We start from the raw sequence: 20,367 nt of genomic DNA on the forward strand, positions 1-20,367 counted from the left end.
AGAGTAAAGAGTAAAGAGTAAAGAGTAAAGAGTAAAGAGTAAAGAGTAAAGAGTAAAGAGTAAAGAGTAAAGAGTAAAGAGTAAAGAGTAAAGAGTAAAGAGTAAAGAGTAAAGAGTAAAGAGTAAAGAGTAAAGAGTAAAGAGTAAAGAGTAAAGAGTAAAGAGTAAAGAGTAAAGAGTAAAGAGTAAAGAGTAAAGAGTAAAGAGTAAAGAGTAAAGAGTAAAGAGTAAAGAGTAAAGAGTAAAGAGTAAAGAGTAAAGAGTAAAGAGTAAAGAGTAAAGAGTAAAGAGTAAAGAGTAAAGAGTAAAGAGTAAAGAGTAAAGAGTAAAGAGTAAAGAGTAAAGAGTAAAGAGTAAAGAGTAAAGAGTAAAGAGTAAAGAGTAAAGAGTAAAGAGTAAAGAGTAAAGAGTAAAGAGTAAAGAGTAAAGAGTAAAGAGTAAAGAGTAAAGAGTAAAGAGTAAAGAGTAAAGAGTAAAGAGTAAAGAGTAAAGAGTAAAGAGTAAAGAGTAAAGAGTAAAGAGTAAAGAGTAAAGAGTAAAGAGTAAAGAGTAAAGAGTAAAGAGTAAAGAGTAAAGAGTAAAGAGTAAAGAGTAAAGAGTAAAGAGTAAAGAGTAAAGAGTAAAGAGTAAAGAGTAAAGAGTAAAGAGTAAAGAGTAAAGAGTAAAGAGTAAAGAGTAAAGAGTAAAGAGTAAAGAGTAAAGAGTAAAGAGTAAAGAGTAAAGAGTAAAGAGTAAAGAGTAAAGAGTAAAGAGTAAAGAGTAAAGAGTAAAGAGTAAAGAGTAAAGAGTAAAGAGTAAAGAGTAAAGAGTAAAGAGTAAAGAGTAAAGAGTAAAGAGTAAAGAGTAAAGAGTAAAGAGTAAAGAGTAAAGAGTAAAGAGTAAAGAGTAAAGAGTAAAGAGTAAAGAGTAAAGAGTAAAGAGTAAAGAGTAAAGAGTAAAGAGTAAAGAGTAAAGAGTAAAGAGTAAAGAGTAAAGAGTAAAGAGTAAAGAGTAAAGAGTAAAGAGTAAAGAGTAAAGAGTAAAGAGTAAAGAGTAAAGAGTAAAGAGTAAAGAGTAAAGAGTAAAGAGTAAAGAGTAAAGAGTAAAGAGTAAAGAGTAAAGAGTAAAGAGTAAAGAGTAAAGAGTAAAGAGTAAAGAGTAAAGAGTAAAGAGTAAAGAGTAAAGAGTAAAGAGTAAAGAGTAAAGAGTAAAGAGTAAAGAGTAAAGAGTAAAGAGTAAAGAGTAAAGAGTAAAGAGTAAAGAGTAAAGAGTAAAGAGTAAAGAGTAAAGAGTAAAGAGTAAAGAGTAAAGAGTAAAGAGTAAAGAGTAAAGAGTAAAGAGTAAAGAGTAAAGAGTAAAGAGTAAAGAGTAAAGAGTAAAGAGTAAAGAGTAAAGAGTAAAGAGTAAAGAGTAAAGAGTAAAGAGTAAAGAGTAAAGAGTAAAGAGTAAAGAGTAAAGAGTAAAGAGTAAAGAGTAAAGAGTAAAGAGTAAAGAGTAAAGAGTAAAGAGTAAAGAGTAAAGAGTAAAGAGTAAAGAGTAAAGAGTAAAGAGTAAAGAGTAAAGAGTAAAGAGTAAAGAGTAAAGAGTAAAGAGTAAAGAGTAAAGAGTAAAGAGTAAAGAGTAAAGAGTAAAGAGTAAAGAGTAAAGAGTAAAGAGTAAAGAGTAAAGAGTAAAGAGTAAAGAGTAAAGAGTAAAGAGTAAAGAGTAAAGAGTAAAGAGTAAAGAGTAAAGAGTAAAGAGTAAAGAGTAAAGAGTAAAGAGTAAAGAGTAAAGAGTAAAGAGTAAAGAGTAAAGAGTAAAGAGTAAAGAGTAAAGAGTAAAGAGTAAAGAGTAAAGAGTAAAGAGTAAAGAGTAAAGAGTAAAGAGTAAAGAGTAAAGAGTAAAGAGTAAAGAGTAAAGAGTAAAGAGTAAAGAGTAAAGAGTAAAGAGTAAAGAGTAAAGAGTAAAGAGTAAAGAGTAAAGAGTAAAGAGTAAAGAGTAAAGAGTAAAGAGTAAAGAGTAAAGAGTAAAGAGTAAAGAGTAAAGAGTAAAGAGTAAAGAGTAAAGAGTAAAGAGTAAAGAGTAAAGAGTAAAGAGTAAAGAGTAAAGAGTAAAGAGTAAAGAGTAAAGAGTAAAGAGTAAAGAGTAAAGAGTAAAGAGTAAAGAGTAAAGAGTAAAGAGTAAAGAGTAAAGAGTAAAGAGTAAAGAGTAAAGAGTAAAGAGTAAAGAGTAAAGAGTAAAGAGTAAAGAGTAAAGAGTAAAGAGTAAAGAGTAAAGAGTAAAGAGTAAAGAGTAAAGAGTAAAGAGTAAAGAGTAAAGAGTAAAGAGTAAAGAGTAAAGAGTAAAGAGTAAAGTAATTGATATGAATGAGGGAATTTGCCGTATAATTTTTAGGATAAAACGGCCAAAAGAAATGTTCTACAGTTTAGATTGCGCAATTTAAGATGGTTAACAGAGCTCTGCATTTTTAAATTTTGCATAATTCTTCGCCCATTTCAGGTGGTCATTTTTTTCTTTGACATAGAAGTAAAAAGGCATTTTTGTCGTTAATTGAACATAAAAATGTGTTTTCAAGTTCACGGGGGTCATGTACTGCATGTGATACTTTTCGAGCCCGGTGTTTAAGTTACGATAATTCACACAGCATTGAAATATACATTTTTTTTTAATTTGCAATCAATTGGCATTTCCGTGATACCTAGTTAGTTAGGGTTTTGATTAAAATCAAGGTTGTGACAGCTTTGCGAAAAAAGGGCATATTTCAGGTAGTCCTTTGCCTTAAGAGCGAGTAGCGTAGTGCCTAGGCCTGAGAAATAGTCACATGACGTAGTAGCCTCGATGTCGATATATCGATTGAAGAAGTTCTGTTTCGAAGGTGTAATAATGTATTAGTGGCAGACTGTCTTCTAAATAGCTATGTTTTGGTGGTCAAAGGACATCATTTAAGTCTGGCGATCGGTAACTTGACATGCAGCATTCGAAGAACTGAATGTTTGCGGCAGTTCGCGGTTCTAAGAGTGCTGTTAAGCGCTGACAGATTGAAACTTGGTTTGCGACTGTGTCAGGCCAAAACAGAGCAAGTCTAAAGGCAGGTCAATTCAAGGGCACAGAAAATGTATTTTTGGGAGTTACATGACAAGCAGTAGGCACGGTGCCTATGGAGGTGTGAATGTTTTGACCGGCTTTTAGACTTCAAAAATGTTTTGATTTGGCGGGAAGAAGGATTCCGTGTCAGAACAGTATAGTTACCCATAATGCATTGCAAGATGTATCGGACCGTAAAGGTTGCTGTTAGCTATGAGCAGGTACAAACAAAGTCAAGACCATAGGAGTACGGGCACCTTTGGAGTTGGGGGGGGGGGGGGGGGAGGGCAATGACTTTATTGCCGAAAAACAATTACACAATGGCCGAAAGCGTGAGTGTTGTACAAACGCACTCAAATCGCAGTACAAACAAAAACGTTCACAATTCTCACGTCTAATGAAACTATTATCATTCCGAAAATACAGTGGAATCCCGATTTTTCCAACCTCCAAGAGAAACGCAAATTGCTTCGAAAAATCGGACAATTAAAATTGCAATGTTCGACTGAGGAGAGAGAAACGACTTTTGGTTCGAGTTATCGGGAGGTTTGAAAACATGAGGGTTCGAGAAATCATCGGGATTCCACTGCAGCTATTTTGAAACATCGAATACTCTATGACCTCGATCTGCAGCTTGGTAAAATCAGACACCTATAAAAGAAATAGTTAATTCTTTCACGTGCGAGAAGTTCAAGAAAGTTTTAAAACAGCACTTTGTGGAGCCATTTAAAACGGCTCTTTTCAGGGCCACCACAAAGACAAAAGTCTTGGTCTTCGTTTGCTTTGATTCTCTTGATGATGGAAATAACATCCATTTCGTGAATTTCCACGATACAAATTTAATTAATATATGGCTTTTCCAAAACAGAATACCTGCGATGATGGATCCTCAGATCATTTGACCTTAACTCCGTTTTGACAAAGCAAACGTCAGAGAAAGTAGCCTACAAGCCTGGCCTTGACTACCTTTAAGAAACTTGTAGGGTGCAGGTCCCCCCGTCCCGTACGCCTATGGTCAAGACTAAAGAATATTTGAGGAAAAGAATGATCCCTTTAATTCTTCTGTCGAAAAGCTTCCGTTAGGATAGAGGCACTTATCACAAACAATGCAACATAACGACTCAGACGACCTCGTTGCCGAGGCAAATTTGGACGTGGCAAAATCCTGAACGTCGAAATTCTGCAGTTTTTTTCCCAATGATGAAGAAGACAAGGAAAACACGAATCACGAACAAATTTTAAGCCAAGGTAAACGGGTTGAGGATAGAATTAACGCTACTGGACTCTGTTAATTCTAGGACTTCAGAAAGTGGACTGGACTTGGAAGTCCAGATCATCAGTTTTTCTGCCTAATTTGGTGCACCTTGTCGATGTTTAAATGTGAGTTTCTATCGTTCATTGTGCTTAACCAGTGACCCAAAATCAGTTCCAGAGTGAAATGTCTTATTCTTAATCATCTTTCTGGGAGAGAATTTTGCATAAATGTGCAGAAACTGTCAGAATGGGGGGTGAGGGAAATTCCAAGACCCCTAGCAGAGATGAATTTCTCCGAAAGCTTTTTTTTATGGAGAAACAGAACTACTGTGCTAGATATTTTGGAAAGAATAACTGATATATCATCATATCAGGTGCATAAAAGTGATGTCCAATGTCATGACACGTTTTTTGGTCATGATGTCACAAAACACATTTTTGGGGAATAAGCTGTTTTGCTAAAGAACTTTTACGCCAATTTGCTGTCCACGTGTTGCTTAAGGTAAAGCAATTGTTGATAATATGACACAACATTCACTAGCTTGTTTATAATAGAATTTATGAATCCATTAACGTTGACACTTGACCTTTTTCTCATTGGACGGATTTTATTCAGAATGCGCAAAATTTAAAACATGCTTAAAGAAGATAGTGTTACAACAAATTGAAAACTGAATAGTTTTACTTTATTATCATATACGTTTTCTGCTCAAACAGGGTACAAGCAATGGAATAAAAAATCTATTGGTGTTGCTTAAATGTGTAAAACTATTACGGGTGCAACTTGTTAGGTTAAGGGATGATATATTTATCACTTTATTTGTGAAATGAAAATTTGTTACCGTGGTACCCAGCATCTTTTGCCTGTTTTTTTTTTTTTTTTTTTTTTTTTTCGAATGTGTTGATAAACGAATTATACTGTTTTGTTTTTTAAGTGAAGAAAGAAAATGTTTGGCTGCCTAAAGTGACGTGAACAACTTCTACATACCTGTTCTCACCTAAACATTTTTGATTACTAATTAGTGAAGAACGTCAAGTGCTTTTACTTTTCCGTTTAACACGAAAATATATATTTTTCCCTAAGCTGATACGGTCACCCATCTTCAGCCCTAACCCTAACACGAACCCCTAAATCTGTCTCTAGCCCTAACCCTAGCCCTAATGTTAGAGTTACCTTTAACCTTAATGCTTACCTCGGGGTTAGGGCTATGCAAGGGTAACCCTGGAGTTACCCTTGCCCTAATTTTCAACTCTTAAACCTAGCACCAATAATGTAGTTCTTATTGTCCTCCGTTAATTTTTCCACTGCACATTTTTCATCAAAATGTAAAATCTGGGCTGTAATGTGTGCTATAAAGGGGCTCGAGCAATGACATCCACAGGAAAAGAGCTGAATTTTCCTTCGTTTTATGAAATATTGAGGAATTTTATATTTATTATGCAACAGCTCAGTGGGGGGTAGTATAGCAATCATTTGATGGTCATACATCACAAGAGAGTTTTGTCTTACTTAAAAGAATGTAAGCTTATGGTAAATTCGGCATTGCCTCAACTATTTGTTCTGTTAGAGAAATCACTGTGAACATGGAAACTCCCGTTGATGTCCAGGGTGTGCAGCGGCTCATTGGCATGGTCAGTACCTTTCGAAGGTCCTCAGTAACCTGTCTGAGTTATGTCAGCCTCTCCGCAAGCTTACGCACAAGGACGCTGAGTGGCAGTGGACCCAGGAACAAGAACATGCTTTCAAGTCTCTCAAAGTGGCTGTTACACAAGACCCAGTCCTCAAGTATTTCAGCCCACAAGCCCAAACTGAAGGACAAGGTGATGCATCGCAAAACGGCCACGGATTTGTTTTATTGCAAGAGGGCCAACCAGTTACATATGCAAGCCGCGCACTCACCCCAGAAGAACGGAAAGAACAGAGATACTCTCACATTGAGAAAGAACTTCTAGCTCAGGTCTTCGGGCTAGAACACAATCACCACTACACATTTGGAAGACGAGTGATTTTGTGGACTGACCACAAACCTCTGGTATCGATTTACAAGAAGCCTCTCGCTTCAGCGCCAAAGCGTCTCCAGAGACTTCTGTTACGACTCCAGCAGTACGACGTTGACCTGAGGTACAAGCCTGGCTCTGAAATGTACCTAGCTGACACCCTATCTAGAGCCTTCCTCAAGAGCGCCATCCAGTCCAAGGCTGAAAAGGAAGCTGAAACTATCAATGCAACCGATTTTCTCCCGATCTCAGAGCCCCAGCTGGGGAAATTCAAGCAGAAACAGCTCAAGATGACACTCTTCAACAGCTGAAGAAAACCATCATCAGTGGATGGCCTGACACGAAGAAGGAGGTCCCCACATGTCTCCATCCGTATTTCCTAGTTAGAGATGAGCTATCAGCGCAGGATGGTCTAATCTTCAAAGGTCAGCGCTGTATCATTCCCTTAAGCCTGCGCACAAAGATTAAAGAGTAGTTGCCTGGAGCCCACACCGGAATTCAAAGTTGCCTCCGACGAGCAAGAGAAACCGTGTATTGGCCAGGAATGAATTCCGACCTAACTGACCACATTTCGAAGTCCGACATCTGTTCATCCTATCAGTCAAACCAAGCGAGGGAGCCTCTCATCTCTCATGAGGTTGCTGATCGACCTTGGCAAAAGATTGGTGCAGATGTTTTCACACTTGATGGTACAGACTACCTCTGTGTTGTTGACTACTATTCAAGTTACTTCGAAGTAGATAGACTAGAAACTAAGACCGCAAAGGGGATAGCTAAGATACTCCGCAAGCAGTTTTCAGTCCATGGAATCCCAAATCAGCTAATCAGCGACAACATGCTGTTCAGTTCCCAAGAATTCAGAGAGTTTGCGGCCAGCTACGAATTTGAAGTTATCACATGTTCACCTGGCTATCCCCAGAGCAATGGCAAGGCTGAAAATGCCATCAAGACAGCACAAACCATCATGAAGAAAGCTAAGCAAGTAGGTACAGACCCCTATTTATCCCTGCTTGACTGGAGAAACACTCCTTCTGAAGGAATGTCTAGCTCTGAAGGAATGTCTAGCTCCCCCGCCCAAAGGATGTTTGGACGCAGAACAAGAACACTGCTTCCCACCACCAGTTACCTGTTAAAGCCAAAGGTCCAAGAAGATGTGAAGGAGAAACCTCTCAAGCAGAAGTCCAAACAAGCCAAGTATTACAATCAAAACACCAAGGAGCTCCCGCCTTTACAGACAGGAGAAGTCGTCCGAGTAGCCCCTAAACCAGGCGACAGAGAGCGGAAATGGTTTAAGGCAAGAGTGGAAGACCGGAAGTCAGAACAGAAGACGATAGACTGTACAGAGGAAACCGTAGACACCTCCCCCAGTCTAAGAAACCATTTGTTCAGACTTCTGAAACCAGTTTAGTGCGACCACCGCAGGACAACCACCCTAACACAACGCCTGCCGCAGCTGAACCAATACGACCCCAGCTTACAGGTCAACCAGTCCAAGACAAGCAAACAGAACCTGTGACAGTTTCCCCAAGCCAGGAGCCACCATCAGACTAAGTTAAGCCAACAGTTGTGACCAGGAGTGGACGAGTTTCTCGGGCCCCACAGTACTTACAGGACTTTGTTACAGTTAAATAAGGACTTTCGAAAATGACCGTTTGCCTAAGTTGTTTCATTGTTACCGGGCAAAAGTCAAGTTAACAGACAGACATTTAGTTTTCAGTACTTCTTTATTACAAAGTTTAGAGACATTGACTTTACTCGTTCAGTTCACCATGGAAAGCTTGTATGTCGTAAGCTCGTTTAAGTTCATTAATTCTAACTTTTGTCTTTTGAAAAAAGGAAAGGTGTGACGTCATGCGTAGTCACATGACTCTCGGACCATGTGCTTGCGGTGTTGAATTTAACATGGAGTTGTTGTTCTTATAAAGACTGTTTGTCGTCTTTATTACCTCTTGTTTGCGCTCTCAAATAGCGTAACATTACAGACATAGTATATTTTTACAGACATAAGTAAGCTTAAAACTTACAGGGCGGTCACTGAAACAGTCGAATTCCTTTTACGAAAATATCCCTCAACATCTCTGGATCTGCAACTATAAAGAATGGAATCCTGCCAAAAGTAGCCGCCCCAAAAACTTTGCCGTATTTTCGGTAATATTCATCGACTTGCAGATGCATTTGTCCCTTGTACCTGAGAACATCCGGCAAGAGACCCACAATCGGTAAAGGAGTCGGACCAGGAATATCTTCGTACCGAGTTTTCACTGTGCGATAAAATGCACAGACATACACAAGCAACAAGATGGCAGAGGCAACCAAAATTGTCTCGGCCATTGGGAAAATGCTTGCAGAACTTCTGTGACCGCTATGTTACCCACAAGATTCAAGTAACAGCATAAACTGTAACAAGCGCAGAAAGCCTACTTGAGATATGGCAGGCAGGGCAAGAACTCCCCAGGGCGGATGAGTTTTTGCAACGCAGCAAAACTAAATCTCAATCTCGTTCCCAGAGCCTTCGTAGGAAGATTGCGTGACGAGCCCAAAGAGCGTTAGTCTCCTCCGCAGCCGTTTCTTGGGATGTCACGCAAAAGACGGCTGCGGAGGAGGCCAAAAGAGCGTCTGCCTAGGAGGTTTCTGTAAATCGCAATCTGTCTCGTTTTCATGTGTCACAGCAATCTCGTTCCCAGAGTCTTCGTTCCCCTTGACCAGCGGTCGGAAAACGAGAGTTCTGGGAGCAACCATTTCAGGCATGCACCATAGATGCAGAGTCCGCAGTGAAACCGGATGGGCAGAATCACCAGAATTCGGTTATTTCAAAATGGTTGCTCCCAGAGCTCTCGTTTTCCGACCGCTGGTCAAGAGGAACGAAGACTCTGGGAACGAGATTGGTGTCACAGGGACTGTTCCCCTATTAAAAAGTATTAAAAGTACCAGGGGCGGGGGAGAACACATGGTACACACACAGTACACGCACAGTACGGAATCCGGAATCCACAAATCAGAGAAAACAAGTTCTTCAAATATGCGAAAATTACGTTGCGTAGCTTTAACCTGTAAAAATTAAGAGGTCAAGAAAAAAGGGCCTCAAACTTCATAGCCTGCTGAACAGAGCTGCAGGCTACAAACTTCACCTCCTTTGAAACAAGGATTCTCCGACTCAGCCGCCTGTCGTAATCCGTGCAACCGTTATTTCTAATGAGGGCTATGATTATGCGAATCTAAACTAACGTGCGTCATAAGATGATTCTCAGCAACTTTGTGAGCGACTAAAATGAGCTTGCTGGTAATAGCCATTTGGTTTAAGTGATGTGCAATTTGCCGGAGGTGTAAATTTGGCCTTCATGTCTAGTGGATTAGATACCTAACAAGTTCGCAAATGTCTTTCCATCAGTGGCAGCCACCTGTACCTCGACGGTCGCTCCTCCCACTTACTGGCTGACCTGGCTCGTCTAAATAAATTTGTTTTTCCCCAGCAGATACAAGACTAATTCCAGATCAACACTAATTTCACGCTGATATCGTTACAAATCACCACTAGATATTCTTATCGGCCATCATATTAAAACATTTAAAGAAATGTTGCACACTTCCGACTGCTCTTTGCGAACGGATCAGATCACATGTTGTTAAAAGATGCTACAAGACTGCCAGAAACTAGGAACTTATTGCACGCGAACATCGCTTTGATGTTATTAAATGATGCGACAATAGGTTGTTGCTATTATGTTACTGACCAGTCTTCTCAGGGTAATTTGATCTAGACAAGAACCGCGCTTCCGTCGGGGCCAGGTTGAGAAAGTGACGGGCTCAGGCTGTCGTGTTTGGGCCGAGGGCACGAGCGGCGAAGCCGCGAGAAGACGCTCGCGTGCCAAAGCGAAAAGCAAGAAAGCAGCGCTTGAGTGGGAAACCCAGATACTAGAGCCTACTCGCAGCTATGGTAACTCCATCCACCCTTCTGAACAACGGGACCAGATGTATAGCTAGGGGTTGTTCAAAACTAGTTCTTTTTTATACAATAACAGTTTGTGGTTGAAGTAAAGAAAAAAAAAACAACAACAACAACCACAAAATTATTTTTCCCTGAAGGTATATTATTTTATTTATTGGACATTGTTAAAGTAAATTATTTTAGTTGTCATTCTTAATATCAGGATTCCAGATTCTGGATTCCGGATTCTGGATTCTGGGTTCCGGATTCCGGATTCCGGTTCCGGACTCCGGCTTCTGTGTTTTAGGGTTGCCCCTGTTGACAGAAAGGGCACCCCTTTCATGCACCTTCCATAGAAATTGGTACCCTTTCACATACCTTTTCTATCAGAACAATGGGACAATGGCTATGCACGTGCATTATAAATCTTTGTAGATTTCTTTGCCGCTGTCTGCACAACAACGTGAAATGACTAAGTTCTGCGTATTTTGGAGAACGCGAACGACGGTGGCTAATTTTAACTTGGGCAAGTTCTGTGACCAATAGCTAGGAATACTGAAAAGATCTAGACATTTGCGTAAATCTATGGTAAAATGTTACTTCATTTTTCACTTGGCGCTGTCCTCGGGGTTGCCGTCGCAATTGCTTAAGCCCTCTTATGCGGCATTGACACCACGGTTTGATACTTTTCTTAAGAATTTAATCCTCATTATGACTCTTATGTCCATGAATAATTTTGAGACTGGGTTACTAACCACATGAAAAACCTGGATCTGAATATAATGTCACCAAAACAAACTTTTTCAGCTCAAATCTACATAAAGGGCTGGTACTAAATCAGTGTGCAGAGAGACTCTTGACGATTCAGGAAAGTGTTTAGCTATAAATTATTGGTAAAAGTGAAGGGTAAGAATTTTTCTCACATGGTGACTCCATTCCCCTTTCTTTATTCTCCACAATTATTTTGAGACCGGATAAAACAGACGCACCAAGACATTTCTACAATCATTAAATCATTTATTGAATGATTGTTCATCATCCACACTTCAGTTCAACAGAACACGGAAATCTGCATTACTATTATTATTACAGAGAACCATGACAAGTCTTCCTGTTCCTGCATTTTTTAAACTTCACTGATGTAAAACCTAACTATTTAAGCTTGTTTCCTGTGTACTAACACATCACTATGCAAGAATTCTACATGAACTAACCACAAAATTAATACCTCAACCGCTTATTTGTTTCATCTGAGGTGCATCTAAAAAAATTGGAACTCCTTCCTAACTTCTTCATTACAATAATTCTATCCTACTGGTATCACACACTAACATAATCATCCAAATCATTCACAGCAAACAGGAGTGAGTGATGCTGATCATAATAAATTCAGAACACAGGTCACTATGCACTCTTGCACAGGGTCACCACTCTTGCACCTTCTTGTCTCTAACAAACTCTCCATGTGGCTTGCCAGCATTTGGTGGCAATAATGCCAGATAAACAGGCGTCTCTGCACCTGAGAATTTAGTAAAAAGCAGTTTACTTTTTTTTTTTCAAAAAAAGTTAAGGTGGTAAAGAATGAATTCTGTAGAAAATTCTTCTCTTTTGCCTCCAAAATATTTCTATTGTTAGCTGCATTATCAAGAATGAATGAATACTAGACTAAAGAACAGGGTCAAGATTTTGTTACAATATAAAATGGCTTACCCTCGTCAATTGTCTTAGGTGCTTTGGGTCCAGCCATATCTGTACGTACCCATCCAGGACAGCACTATATTGGAAAATACCACATGCTTGATTAAGCATAATCAGCTTGTGTTTATTTGTGATTATAATATAGAAAGGACCATGCACACGATCTGATTGGTAAAAGTCCCATGTTTCATCAGAGTATAAAACAGAGAAAAAGCCTGTTTTATTGTTTTTCGCCACATTACTTCAGTCTATATCATAAAGCAAATGAAGAGGCCTAAGCAGTGTATTACACTGTGATAAAAACACTCTGGACATTTGAGAACACTTGAGAAATGTAGAAAACATTTGCCTGCTACTCATGTTTTCTGCATTTCCCTCATGTTCTCAAATGCCCATCTTGTTTTATCACAGTGTAATACACTGCTTAGGCTTCTTCATTTGTGAGGCCCTTTTAGGGGTGTTTGGGATACAGGATGTTTGGCTAGAAGATTAACAGGATACAGGATATTTCAGGGAAAAATTAATGAGATATGGGATATCTGGATAAGACAAAATGGGATATCGAGTAGGAAATTGTTACTTTTTGCCACTGGAATTAACAGTATGCAGGATATTTAGGACAAAATTAACAGGATGTGGGATACTCAGACACCCCCCCGCCCCCCCCCCTTAAGGGGTCTCATTTGTTATGATAACACATTATGCAAAAACAGCAAAATTATCTGACAAATTAACTCACAGCATTTAACAGAATGTCTTCTCTAGAATCTTCTGTCAAAGCTCTGGCCTGGATCTTACTGAGAGCAGTCACGCCCACTTTTGAGGTGCCATATGCTATGACCAGATGAAAAGTTAAGTTAATACATCAATTAAGTAGTGTTACATAGTGTTAATTTTCTACAATGAAATAGCATCTGAGAATCAAAGTTGAGCCGAAATGTAAACTTGAAGTGCAGCACTGTGCCTCACCTGAGTTTGACCATCCTTTGTCTTTGTGAACACCATCTTTCACATCTCTGGGAAACAATACAGTTAATATTATTACCAGGACCAGCAAATCAACAATGTTAACACTAAATCATATGATAAACCATTTGTGTCAAACTAACAGGAGACATTTAAATGCACTGCTTGAATAGCCCATTTCTGCGTTGCTCTTAGGCTCTTTATCAAAGACTGTGTCAGGCTTGGTGCACAACCATTCGTATGAAAATCAGGTTAATTTGCATGTGAATGAAATCTCATTTTCATATGAAAGGATGGGCACCAAGACTCACTTTGAGAAACAGGCTAAAGGTAATTCTAAAACGGCCTATTTCTACTGCACAAATAAAAAATATGAACACTGATTTGACTTTGGCATGCTTGGCAGAACCAATGAAATGGTGTATTACTTCACAGATGGAATTGTTATTACCGCTGAGCTTCCATTATTTTATTCATCTCCAAGCTGATTGGTTAATCCTTTGCAGGACACAAACCACATTCTACAAGTAAACCAAAACCCCTCTGGATTGTTATTTCAATTGACTTTTTATCCATAATATTGGTAAATACTCATTCCAAATAGGCTTTTAAACAAGTTGTTTAAGTATTTAAAGTAAAACATTAGGAATTCTGTGTTAAACTAATTTTCAACATGGACAAATACAGGATTCCAGATATAGTACTTAGGATGTCTGTAACTACATGAAAGATTCTGCAAAGCTGGATATGGCTTAATGGCTGGTTGATAAGTAGCAAGATAATGATAAAAACAAAGCAAAAAAGAAATTACGCTCACTGAACAAACTGATCCATCAAGGAAATAAGACCTTCTTCAGTCAGTGTTGGAGAGGAAAACTGCTTTTGCAGTTCTTGTGATAACTGAGACAATTTTCCAGCAGTAGATGACACATTTACCACCCTTCAATAAATCAAATACTAAAATGAACATCCAAAAAATGTGTTGAATGCAATCCTTGTGATTTTATCACAAACACATTCATAAAGACACACAGTCAACCAACTGCAGGCATGTAGGCCAAAAATTATTTATATGTGGGAAATATGAACATGTGGTGAGGCCATGATTCTGCATCAGGCCAAGTGGTCCCATGATAGTGCCAGAGCTTATCCAGGTTTTTGTTGCATTAAGTGACTCTAGAGGAGTATTTCAACCCCCTCTGGATGGGATACTAGTTCAATGCAGGGTTACCTCCAACATTGAATTTGCCGGTTCTCATCTGCACACCTGGGTGGAGAGCTAGAGGTGCTGTGAGAGTAAAGTGTCTTGCCCAAGAACACTGTACAACAAAGTTACCCTAGGCAGGCTCAGACTTGGACTGCTCGATCTGGAGTCAAGGGGTCCTTTCCATTTGACCAAAAATTCTGGTTTGCATTTCTGAAGCATATTTTGTTAATATAAATCGGTATTATCACTTAAAATCATGTCAGAGATGGCACCTTGCATGTGGTCTCAAGAGAGGAAATAGTGCATGACACACATCAAGAGTTCCTTGAAAATTTGTGCGTAAAGTTACTTCAGCTTGCTCAGCAAATGGAGCTGTTGAAGCCATCTGGAAGAGTGAAAAAAGAAAAAGACTTTCATTACTAAGTCAATTATTTATCAACAGTGTATTTGCATTTTAATGAAATTATGTTTTGTAAACGGAAGTAAAAACAAAGCCAACCTTATAAGCTATCCCTGCATTATTCACAAGAATATCTAAACCACCATACTGTTCTTGAAGAAATGTTTTGAGTTTCTCGATGCTTTCTGTTGATAAAAGGTCCAGCTGATGAAACTTGGGAGATAATCCTTCAGTGTTCAGTTGTTTGACAGCCTCGTGTCCTCTTTGCTCATCTCTTGCTGCAAAATCAAAACAAATTTGTTTGCAAGCCAGCTGGCATTACCAGCACCTAACTCAGATTTCAAGCTGTGGTTGACTGTAGCTACTCTACATGTATTATTCTAGAAAATATCCACAACCTCCAATCCCACAGAAGGATTTTTGAGTAGTTTGAATTCATACTTTAATTTAAACCTCTTAAATCTTTTGAGACCAGCTTTCCCTTTAATGTTACCATTAACCATTCAAGGGGTTGCTATGGATATTTACTAGACCACAGCAACATTGTTATGACTAACTATACTTAGTCTACCATTTTTCAGTGCACCAAATTTTAGACTTTAGCAAGTCAGAAGATTCTAAAATTGTACATTTAATGCAATTAATACCTGTGAGAATAACAGTTCCAGAGAACTCTTTGCAAAGTTTCCTAACTATTGCAAATCCTATGCCTTTGTTAGCACCTGTTACCTACAAAATAAACAATTTAAAATATAACTATACAGGAGTTGACTTATCCTGGCTTTCAGGAAGCTGTTATATTTAGCCTAGAGTGGTTTTCAATTGAATGTCATAACACCAAAACCAAAGTAATCAATCTAACCAATCCCAATTAGGACACAGACAATACCGAGAACCACTCAAACCTTGAAGTAATAACATGTAGCTGACAATTGAAACACAAGAAAACAAGTATAGGAGAGCCACAATTACTTTTGGTTTTACTTCTGATCAGATGAAAAAGTGGCATGAGTTTTTTTTACAACAATTAATTTCTAAGACACTTAGTTATTAAGTTTAGCGTAGTTCATGCAAAACCAAGTACTTTTCAATACTCAAGTGAAAACTGCTCTTTTAGCTATGAAAACACCTTAAAACACATTACTGGAGAGTGCTTCTATTAAATTAAGAACACCTGTAAAATCAAAATTAATCCAAGGCTTGTTCTCAGATCTCTTGGCTATTGCTTGATTACCCAGCTGTATGCATGAGCGTGTAAGTTTCTTGTACTTCAGTTAAGAAATAGAAAACGTATACCATGTTTCTATTGGGTTACAGAAACTAGAGTAGAAGTTTGGGAGAACGAGAAATGCTGTGGGAACACAAGCCAACAGGTGAGTGTTTCCAAAGCTTTTTCAAGTTCTCCCAAACTTCCAAGAGTGTTTCTATTACACAATTAGATTTTGAGCTCGAGATTTCTATAGCTAATAGTTGATAGTTGTTCCATAGTTGATAGTTGACGCATGAAAATCAAGGGCAAATAATCTTATTGTTTTAGTATAAATCTACAAGTCGTTCAAAACGTTATTTAAATCCTCTTCACAGATATTTCAAAAACGCCAAGAAGCGGCCGTCATTTTGTTCACAAGGGCACACTGCTAGGCTACTCACTATTTATCACAGAATAGATAGTGAGTAGTGTAGCTAATCAGAGAATCACATTCATGATAGAACGCTAGTAGATTTATATTAAAACTTGATAGAAACATGGAGAACATGTGTTCTATTTCTTTGAGAAAATTCTGTGAAAGGAAAACAACTTGTTTACTTTAATCATCAAAATGTGAATTCTCTTTGCTTGTGCCATCATTACGTCAACAGTTCATGCTAATTCTGTGTTTCTATCAAGTTTTAGTAGAGTTCTACTTGAACACTAATGCAAATATTGCAATCTGACTGGCTGAGCCATTGCACACCATCAGCCATTGGTGTGTAGTGGCTTGGTGTGGCTGACAAAATTGCAATGTTTCCTCGTCTCTCCGAAGTATTGAAAGAAACTTTCGAAACAAATGGATTATATAATCAAATTCCTGAGAAGACTAAAAGAAGGCCATTCGCAGTTTCTTAAAAATTGTTATAAATTTTTTGAAAAGAAACTAATAAGCACGCATGCACAGCTGTAATTTTCTTTGGGCTATTTTCTAACATAGAGTAGGTATGTCATTTGTCTTTGAGTAAGCAATTTTAACCATAGCATGCACATCTCTAAAAGATGGATTAAATACAAAGCCAATTCAGCGGAGATCTGTTTTCTTTTTTCCCACACTTTTCGAGACACCATGATTAAAATTATAAGTGTACATGATGTTCAACCCGTGCACTGTCTAGCATTGTAATGTTATGGCAAAGATCAGAAAGATAACTTTTTATCCCAGCTAACGAGTACAAGCACACGTGTATATTCTGTCTCCTCCTACTGCGCATGCTCAAAACCTGATATGTTTACATCTCCACCCTAAAAACTTTGCCGGGTGAAAGAAACAAACTTGGTCTCTAAATTGGAACCTAAATAACGTAAGTATTGTTCAAATTGAATCCAACGCAACAAAATTCTCACACGGCTAAGCTGAGTTGTTCTGATTAACAAAGTTTAAAGGTCCAGCCTTAATGGCTTCTTTACAACACGACCACTTCTGGTTGTCAGATGTTGGTCGGCACTTCCCTCACCAACTGTAGCTGGTTTCTGGGGTGTCTGGGGTAATCCTGGTGACGGGACTTGGTGAGGTGTAAATGTAGGTGCACTGGGCTGTGGTGGATTGTCTTGGCTAGAGAGCAGTTGACCTTCAAGGCTTGGTGCTACTTGGCCTGACGGTTTTAACTGTATTCTGTTGCGCCTTAGTTCAGAACCACTGTTTGTCTCTACAATGTAGGATCTTGGCTGGTTCGTTTGCTCTTTCAGTGTTGCCGGAGTCCAGGTCTTGGTTTTTGGTTGAAACACCGATACTGGTTGGCCTGGTACTAGCTTTTGTAGCTCACGTGTGGACTTGCCATCATGCTGCTGTTTCTGAACATCTTGGCGGTGCTGCAGCTGATCTTGGTGGCATTCTTTTGCTTGTGACCGTTGGAGTCGTCCACTGCTGGGTAGTTGTGTGCGATATTCTCTATTGTTCAGTAACTTGGCTGGTGATGGTAAGTTGCTATCGACAGGCGTGGCCCGGTATGACAAGAGCGCAAGATACGGGTCCTGTCCTGCAGCCTCGGACTTCCTTAGAAGGTTCTTTACGGTTTGTACCATCCTTTCTATGAATCCATTGCTCTTTGAATACACTGGTGAGCTAGTAATGTGATTGATACCCCATTGGTCACAGAACGCTGCAAATTCCTTGCTGCTGTATTGAGGGCCATTGTCAGATACCAGGGATTCTGGTATACCATGTTCTGCAAAGATTGATTTGAGGTGGTTGATTATTGCAGCAGATGTCGTTGAGCTCAACTTTCTAACGATGGGGTATTTGCTGTAATAGTCTGCGACTAGTAAGTATTGAGCACCTCCATAGTCGAACAGATCACATCCAAGCCTCTGCCATGGATAACTGGGTACATTGTGTGGATGCAATGTTTCTTTTGGTTGCTGTTTGGAAAACTGTGCGCATGTTGGACAGTTCTCTGTCATCTGTTTGATGTCCCTTGATATGCCTGGCCAAAACAGGCTGTCCCTTGCTCTCAGGAGACACTTCTCTGTTCCCATATGTCCTTGGTGTATGATTTGTAACATCTGTGGGCGTAGCTTACCGGGAATTACGAGTTTGTGTCCCTTGAGAATGAGGCCATTTTCAACACTCAGGTCCTCTCTGAAGTTCCAGAACTCTTTCAGGTCTTTTGGGCACTCATTTGGATATTCTGGCCATCCATGATGCACGACATCTTTTAAGTGACTGAGTACAACGTCTTGATCAGTGTACTCTCGTACTTCATCTAGTTTGGCAGGGCTGGCTGGCAGTGTTCGAGAGATTGTGTCCAGTTCCACCACGGGGACTTCGTTGTCTTCTGCAGGGGGCTCCATGTGGCTAATCCTGGAAAGGGCATCTGCTATCACGTTGCTTTTTCCTTGAATGTACCTGATCTCCACGTTGTATTTGGCCATTTTAAGTAGGAGCCTCTGAAGGCGTGGTGGTGCGCTCGATATGCTCTTCTTCCAGATGCTTTCGAGCGGCTTGTGGTCGGTTTCGATGACCACCTTCTTACCAAATACGTAATGGTTAAGCTTTTCAAGCGACCAACAGGCAGCGAGTAACTCTCGCTCTATGTTGCTGTATCGAGACTCAGTTTCAGTCAGTGATCGACTGGCATAGCACACTGGTTTGCCCTCTTGCATCAACACACATCCAATGCCTTTAAGGCTTGCATCAGACTGGATTAGGTTCTCCTTTTCTGGGTCGTAATAGGCTAGGACTGGTACTTCAGTGATTGCTTGTTTGAGGTTCTGGAATGCCCTTTGGTGTTCTGGTTGCCACACGAATGGTACATCTTTTTTTTTAAGTTTTGAAAAGCATACCTTGGCAAGGTGTCCCACCTAGAAAGATAACTTTTTATCCCAGCCAACGAGTACAAGCACACGTGTATATTCTGTCTCCTCCTACTGCGCATGCTCAAAACCTGATATGTTTACAAGCATAACATGTTTTGCTGCTTGGGTTGAAAAAGCAAGAGAGCGAGTGCGATGGAATCAAAGATGACACTGCAAAAATTTAAGAAGAACCAGGTCTTGAAACGAAGTCAATTTTTAAAACTTTACCCTGATCACATATCTAAAACAACAAAGTAAAGAAGAAAAATAACGGAAAGGAATTTTGAAACCAGTAGCAGCCATTCACAGAAAACTTGCGAGAGTGTATTCTAGTGGCTTTATACACTGCAGTGAAGCTGAAAAAGCCCTCAAATAAACAAGAGCCGAATAAACCTAATTAATGCTGTCGCCGGCTATATATGGAGGTAGTGTTTTAACACGAGCAAACACATTCCTCTCCAGTTTCCATATTCAGCAGTAGAGGTCAAACGATCAAAAACAATTTTGGAGTCCAGTTTACAAATGCAAAATTGAGTAGCTTACCACTGCAACTTTAGACATCTTGAACGTCCCGAATCTCAATATCCCAATAACTGCTGGCTGACCGAGGGAGAAGACTGGGTATGATTAAGGATGAAAGGCCGGAGGGGAAGGGTCGAGGGGAGGGTCGAGGGGAGCGTGAAACGTCTTGAGTTCCGGGAAAATGTCTTCTGGCTCACGGGTCGCAGTGCAGTGGCGAGTTACGGCATCATTTCTCAAACCTTCTGTAATCATTTCACGTCCGGAGAGTTATTTTTGAGCTCGATCGATTTCTGATTTAGTTCCAAAACCTGCTGTTCACGTTTTGTATTAAAACGAAGGATTTTGTTTACAAAATGGCAGAAACTTTCAGATAGGCCTATAAGCTTACAGAAACGCGCACCAGGGCTTCAAGTTCGCGATTTCAGCAAGATTTATAAAGTTTTGCAGGGGTGGATCCAGGATTTTTCTTAGGAGGGTTGCACCAGTATGGAATGGCGTAACTGACTGGTGACGTAACAAATTTAAAAGCGAATACTAAGAAGGCTTCATTTCACGGGGGTGGGGAGGGGGGGAGGCACCCCCTGCATAATAATAATATTGCTGAGAACTTGAATGACAAGTTTTTTAAAGCTGTAAAGTTAGATCATGTTATCATTCTTGATCCAAACAAGAACAAAATTCTCAAATCTTATTGGTTACCAGCAGGCTGGATTTGAATACTAACAACGTAGTTACTGAGCAGGACTGTCTTGTACCTTTGCAACTGGACATTGTGTATCATCTATGTGCACTGTAACTTGTATTTCTAA

General features: G+C 39.4%; 1 protein-coding gene across 1 annotated transcript; it reads right to left on the reverse strand.

Moving 5' to 3' along the window:
* Positions 1–11,215: 11,215 nt before the first annotated feature.
* On the reverse strand, positions 11,216–19,644 carry LOC149114587 (carbonyl reductase [NADPH] 1-like). Its single transcript, XM_089283988.1, has 9 exons — positions 19,580–19,644; positions 15,138–15,219; positions 14,590–14,768; positions 14,363–14,475; positions 13,701–13,823; positions 12,887–12,933; positions 12,657–12,751; positions 11,930–11,993; positions 11,216–11,738 (listed from the first exon to the last, which is right to left on the reverse strand). Exons 1-9 carry the CDS (start codon positions 19,595–19,597, stop codon positions 11,644–11,646), a joined length of 816 nt encoding a protein of 271 aa, XP_089140114.1. The 5' UTR covers positions 19,598–19,644; the 3' UTR covers positions 11,216–11,643.
* Between the last annotated feature and the right edge of the window lie 723 nt (positions 19,645–20,367).

The sequence above is a fragment of the Orbicella faveolata genome, unplaced genomic scaffold (assembly GCF_042242905.1).
Source record: "Orbicella faveolata isolate gen_17 unplaced genomic scaffold, um_ofav_v1 contig_13, whole genome shotgun sequence".
In the NCBI taxonomy this organism is placed as follows: Eukaryota; Metazoa; Cnidaria; class Anthozoa; order Scleractinia; family Merulinidae; genus Orbicella; species Orbicella faveolata.

Coding starts and splice junctions, on each gene's coding strand:
- LOC149114587 (XM_089283988.1), bottom strand. Junction 12,934..13,700: donor TTGATGGATCAGTTTGTTCA/GTGAGCGTAATT, acceptor ATTGTTTCCCAG/AGATGTGAAAGATGGTGTTC. Junction 11,739..11,929: donor ACCTAAGACAATTGACGAGG/GTAAGCCATTTT, acceptor CTAAATTCTCAG/GTGCAGAGACGCCTGTTTAT.